General features: G+C 47.1%; 1 protein-coding gene across 1 annotated transcript; it reads right to left on the bottom strand.

The window, feature by feature from the left end:
• Positions 1 to 2,776: 2,776 nt before the first annotated feature.
• Positions 2,777 to 3,456, bottom strand: LOC124665254 (histone H2B.1-like). Its single transcript, XM_047202674.1, has one exon. The coding sequence runs from the start codon at positions 3,454 to 3,456 to the stop codon at positions 2,998 to 3,000; it is 459 nt and encodes a 152-aa protein (XP_047058630.1). The 3' UTR covers positions 2,777 to 2,997.
• Between the last annotated feature and the right edge of the window lie 3,121 nt (positions 3,457 to 6,577).

Here is a 6,577-nt window from a genome sequence, read left to right as displayed (position 1 = left end):
AAACTTCAGTCCAGTAATACTGGCAACATGAATTTATCGCTCCAAGCAAATCAGTAGATAGAAGTTCAGACATTGCACAAAAGTTTCCATGTGTTAAAAATCATGACAGCACGCAATAACAGCATAAATCACCCTTAATTCTTAACACATACAGTCACAACTTTATATATTAGACACCAGGAAACATAGCAACCAGAGACCTATAGCACAATCATATTCTCAAGGAAAAACAAACAAAACTCAGATTTGAATTGCATCAGTGGGATTCAGATACGTGACACAGCAGATTCTAACAGCAGCAGCACGTAATCCTTCTAGCATTCAGTTCCCACCAAGTGCTCGCATTACTACAACTACAATATAACCAGAATCTAAGCAGCAACTAACACCAGCCAGTTGTCCTACTACTAGATAACCAGAGCACAACCTAAGAAGATGTTAACTTGGTGCTGGCCTTGGTGGGTCTGAGAGCGGGAGGGGACAGCGGAGGTCAGGTGCCTAGTAGGGTTGAGTGGTTTCGAGTAGAGGGAGAGGGGGGCTGGCGGGCACTGGAAGAAGCCCAACATGTTCAAGATTTAATACAGTTCAGAAGATTCCACTCCATTGAGCATACCTTGGCACTTGGCAGTTTCACTTGTGTCACAATCTTGAAAGGATGACAATTAGCCTCCTCAATATAGTATCAACATATGTACCACTTCACTCTGATGACTCTATCAGAACTGCAGTCCATTGAAGACTTGACAGTGAAACTAAAACATCAAGCAAAAAATGTAAGCATAGGTAGTACTGTGCTTGTAAGAAAAACAAATCATCGTCATGAGTCCATTTTGCTAACTATTGCAATGCAACAAGATCAGAAACAACCCTACAAGGCCTTGTTCGGTTTTCTGGGGGTGATTGATATGGATTGAGGGGGATTAAATCTCATCTAAGTCAAAAACCCCCAAATCGCCTCCAATCCACTTGGGAAGTGGATTAAACAAACAAGGCCTAGCAGTTAACTTGTACTAATACTTTTCAAAGGCATGGTGACTGAAAAATCAACTAACTAGTCCAGAAAAACACATAAAGCAGCTTCCGTAAATAACAAAACTAAGATCAGCACACGCACATGTATCATATACCTTGTTCTTCATGACAACAATCTGTGCCAAGCAACAACATATCCAGGATGGAAGCATTATTAGTGGTGTGCATATGATACAATCTCAAAAAAGTCTCTGTTGATAGGATCAGAAAGGAGCTTATAACCATTCAACCACACAGATTACTACTGTATCTCAGAAAACTATACACCTTATATCTAGGAACGAAGTGAGCATTATTTTGTGCATAAAATTGCATAACCTCTTCTAAAGCACCATGTTTATGCAGACCAACTAACTGGTCTGAAAACACATAAGTCGGCTTTGCCAAAATTATGTAACTCAGCCAGCAGAAATGACAAAAAAATTATTGTACCCAGCACGCAATGCGAAAGCACGTCGTAAGAATAGTAAATGCAAACAAGACGGGATAATGTTCAAGATCAGGCTATCCCATTAGCTGCCTATACACATTAATGAAGCACACAAACAACAATGCAATGCAAAACAGTATGTACCTCCAAAGGAAATCTCACATGCTAAATCGCAAAAGGAGAGCACAGCCCAAGCTTACTTATGCAGGACAAACACTAGTTGCATGCTAGCGCTTGCTATACCTCATCCTTGGCGGTCACAGACCCTCTCAGGCAATAACACAAACACTAAGCACTCACAAGCAACGCAATGCAACAAGAAACCAGCAGCCACGCAGACGAACCCAACCGAGACCGGCACACGAGATATCCAGCACCAACAGCCACCGCTGCAGAGCACATGATAGCACGCAGGTTGGCCAAACCAAGGCACAATGAGGTGGGATCGCCTTTGGCACCGCCAATGGGAAAACTGAGCTGACAACCTGACTGGACACGAGGTCCCTTTGTGCTGGAGGGAGGCGTTTCCTACAGTACCAGATTGTGTATTCCGATGTTGGAGTAGACTGAAAGCGCCTTGCTAGTTGGTTCACGGTTACAGAAGATTACACCTGGGTTTACGGACTGGAGCCAAGGAACTTTGCTGTGGTGCCACTGCATGTTCAAACTTGGCACAAAACTGGTTCTAAATTGAAACCCCGCCACAATCTTTAGTGTGCAAACTTTTCAAGGACGAAAGTTAAATCTGGAACTGAAATCAGGGAAACCACCATACTGCAGCTGCATTTGCAAAACACTGAATTCAGGGAACAAAGATTAACTCACAGCATCTGAACTCACGATTATGGAGCCCAAAATATTGAATTCTGGCTCCAAACCAAGATCGTGGCATGTGCCAGCGAATTTCAGTGCAACCAAGTGACCAAGAATAGATTCTTCAGGGTACCTACATTACTTAAAACTGAAGGAACAAAGTTGTAAACAAATGCAAAAGCAGGCCAACTTAACTGAAAAATTGCAGGCGACATGGATCAAAAGCAGAATCACGGTTCAAGTCAGCACGAAAAGATTACGACAAATACTATTTCTGCAGATCAAGATAGTTACAGTCATGATTAAGAGCGAATTTCAGCACAACCAAGTGACCAAGAATAGATTCTTCAGGGTATCTACATTACTTAAAATTGAAGGAACAAAGTTGAAAATAAATGCAAAAGAAGGCCAACTTTACTGAAAAATTGCAGGCGACATGGATCAAAAGCAGAATCACGGTTCAAGCCAGCACGAAAAGATTACGACAAATACTATTTCTGCAGATCAAGATAGTTACAGTCATGATTAAGAGCGATGCAGCAACATTCCTATTTCCTCAGACTAAAATAACAGTGCTGTTCCTACAACAACACAATTCTTACAAGATAGCAAAGTCACGAGTCATGACGCAGTCGCACACCTAACTACAGCAAAGAACTTGAAAGCAACAAGGAAGCAGCCACGCGCGGGAGAGGTGACCCTCTTGAGCACATCAGAAAAGCCTAGGAGGAGGTGAACTTGGTGACGGCCTTGGTGCCCTCAGAGACGGCGTGCTTGGCGAGCTCCCCTGGCAGCACTAGGCGAACAGAAGTCTGGATCTCCCGGGAGGTGATGGTGGGCTTCTTGTTGTACCGGGCCAGCTTGGCGGACTCGCCGGCAAGCTTCTCAAAGATATCATTGATGAAGGAGTTCATGATGGACATGGCCTTGGAGGAGATGCCGATGTCGGGGTGAACCTGCTTCAGCACCTTGAAGATGTAGATTTTGTAGGTCTCAACACTTTTCTTGGCCTTCTTCTTCCCCTTCTTCTCGCCGCCTTCCTTGGAAGCGGTCTTGCCCGCCGGCAGCCGCTTCTCGGCCTTGGGCTTCTTGCCCGCCGGAGTCTTCTCGGCCTTCTCCGCCGCGGGATCCTCCTCCACGGGCTTCTTCGCCGCCGGCTTTTTCTCAGCCTTGGGGGCCATTGGTGGTGCTGCTGCTGCTTCGACGGGGAGAGAGGTGTGGTGGTGGCGGCGGCCGGTAGGGTTACGGCTGGACTAAGGGGAATTGCAGATGAATGTGATGAGAAAAGCAGGGGCGGATTCGGAAATATTATATAGAAGGAAGAAGGTGGCTGCTGATTGGTGGAGGGGTGATGCCGCGGATCAGTGATGAGAAGTGATTCCAGGCGTCCGCTGATGTTTGGGATCGACGGTCCAGATGCACTTGCTAAAGACAAGCACCTGAGAGGCGGATGAAGATTTTTTTTATCAAAGGACAATTTTGCCTCGTTTTTATTTTAAACTTGAGAAGAAAGTCGTCTTGTTTGTTCATTAAGGGAACCAACCAAAATCTCTATAAATGCACCAATGTTATCATGAAAGGCGACCACTGTCCGATGTGGAGGTGGTGCAGGAAGGTCGCCTACTCACCCCAATGATGTCACGGAGGTCAACGAGGGTAGGGCGGACGTGATAGGCAATGGTGAGCTTCCACCAAAGCGGAAGAGGATGATGACGCGGGCGACAAATCCCGTAGCCTAGTCGTTTCATGTCGCATGCGCATCGTGTTCCACCTGCACACCCTATGGGCTGGAGGGGGTGCAGTCCACCGGAGGCGATTTCGGCAGCGTTTCCCCCCTCCGATCTCCGATGGTGGTGGCCTGCTCACTCTCTATTTATGTGTTTTCGATATTCGCCTCCGTATGTGTCGAGGATGGCCAAGAAGGGGTATATATAGTCATTTTTAGGTCAAAACATGTTCATGGTCGAAAAGATTGAGGCGAATCGAACGGTCGAATAGGTGGCGCATCCTGGTAGGCTGGCCACGCCACTGGGCCTAATTCCTAGCTCCTTGATCTCCTGATGTCCCACTCCAGCTCATTTTGTTCGTCTTGAAAATTGCGAAGCATGCTCTCTTACCTTGTTGATAAGGGTTGGCCCGATCTTCTCAGTAAGCAACGGTGGTGATGATGATCACGGGGTGATAGCAGCGGAGGAACACGACGATGTAGTGGATGATAACTTGTATGACGCAACGAGATCTCTCGATTGGTCCCCGTCGCCAATGCAACAGCTCTCAACCCTGCAAGATATTCGCAACTCCACACACTTGCGCACGTAGCCGCCGACCACGAAGCGGTGAGTTGCAACCTTCTAATTCCCAATGGAACAGCAGATCACACAAGACTTTTTAAGGATCTACACAATATCAAGCAATATGGTGTAGGGAATTCAATAGTTTTGCAGAGCAAACAACTAAGAACTAGGGTTTATCTTAAACGTGGCCTAAGCAGCTAGGGACGTCCTGGGCATTTATATAGGAGTAGAGGACGACCTCAGGTCGAACAAGTACGAGAATAACCGACCCAGAACAGATCTGGTCGAGACAGACTCGGAGTCGGCCGATCGGGAGGCCGGTCGACCGGGTCTGGGACCGGCCGGTCCGGTTCAAACCGGACCTGGAGCCGGGTGGTGACCGGGCAACGTTTCTGGTTTACTGGACATCGCCCGGATGGCACGGGTCAAAAACCCGGTTGAAACCGGGTGGACCCGGCGCAGGATCCGGTTGGACCGGGCCTGGGACCGGATGGTCCGGCGGCAAGGCCGGTCGGACCGGATCTAACACCGGCCTGAACTTCAGCTTCCCCTCTCGCACATTCCTCCCGCTCCTCCCTCGCGCGTCCATGGGATGTCTTCATGTCCAGCTTCACGTCCATCTTCTGGTACAACTGCTCCTCTCCTCTTCGTGCGATGCTTGCTCCCTCCTCATACCTGATCATACATAAGTAATAGCACTTAGGCAGTATAAAGTTCTCATCAATCAAAGTATCGCTTAGGAACAAGTTCACCTGTTGTTTGAGTAGCTTCGCACGAGCTCGTGTCATTGGTCCAATCCTAACTTCATTGGACTTGAGCTTCACAGCAGGATCATCTTCAACTTGCAATGACGGAGGTAGTAGTGAGGTAGGGATGTCCTCATCATCTCCCCCCTTCAAAAGGCGTCGACCTTGACGCTCCAAGGTCTTCTCCGTCATATGGCGTCAAATCAGCAACATTGAAAGAATTACCGACACCAAACTCATCAATCGGAAGATCTATCGAGTATGCATTATCATTGATCTTGGCAAGCACTTTGTAAGGACCAGCACCACGAGGTTTCAACTTAGACTTTCGCAGCTTCGGGAACCTATCCTTGCGAAAATGTACCCAGACCATATCACCAGGCTTGAACAACATCTCCTTACGCTTCTTGTTCATCCTTGCAGCATTGCTCTTGCCTTTCTTCTCAATCAACTCTTTAGTCTTCACATGTATTTTTCGCACAAAATCTGCCCTCTTGGATGCCTCCATATTAACTCTCTCATGTATGGGCAAAAGCAACAAATCAAGTGGAGTAATGGGTTTGAAACCATACACCACCTCAAAAGGACATAGCTCCGTGGAAGAGTGTTCCGCCCTGTTGTAAGCAAACTCCACATGTGGCAAACACTCTTCCCACTCCTTTAGGTTCTTTTTGATCATGGATCTCAACAGTTGTGACAATGTTCTATTCACCACTTCAGTTTGACCATGGATGTCGCCTAGAGGGTAGGCGGTTTAAAACTTTTACGAGATGTGCTTAACAAATGCGGAATAAAACTAGCGTTTACTTTATCAAGCCCAAAGCCTATATACTATGGTTCACCTATGTGCACCAACAACTTATTCTAAGCAAAGGTTCACCTATGTGCACCAACAACTTATGCTAAGAAATACAAGCAACTAATGTGATAGCAAGATATATATGTAACTTCAAGCATGATGGCTATCACAAGGTAAAGTGCATAAGTAAAGAGCTCGGGTATAGAGATAACCGAGGCACGCGGGAGACGAAGATTTATCCCGAAGTTCACACTCTTGCGAGTGCTAATCTCCGTTGGAGAGGTGCGGTGGCTTAGTGCTCCCGAACGCCACAAGAGGCTCACCTTGAGGTGTGGTTGCTCGATGCACACCAACGCCACAAAGGCCTCACCCCAAGATGCGGTACTCACACCACACACCGAACGCCACGAAGGCGCCTCACCTAAATCTCCGGTGACCCTCGCCACAAAGGCCTAGGTCACGG

This window comes from Lolium rigidum, chromosome 6 (assembly GCF_022539505.1).
Source record: "Lolium rigidum isolate FL_2022 chromosome 6, APGP_CSIRO_Lrig_0.1, whole genome shotgun sequence".
Lineage (NCBI taxonomy): Eukaryota > Viridiplantae > Streptophyta > Magnoliopsida > Poales > Poaceae > Lolium > Lolium rigidum.
This window is presented reverse-complemented; position numbering and strand designations above follow the sequence as displayed.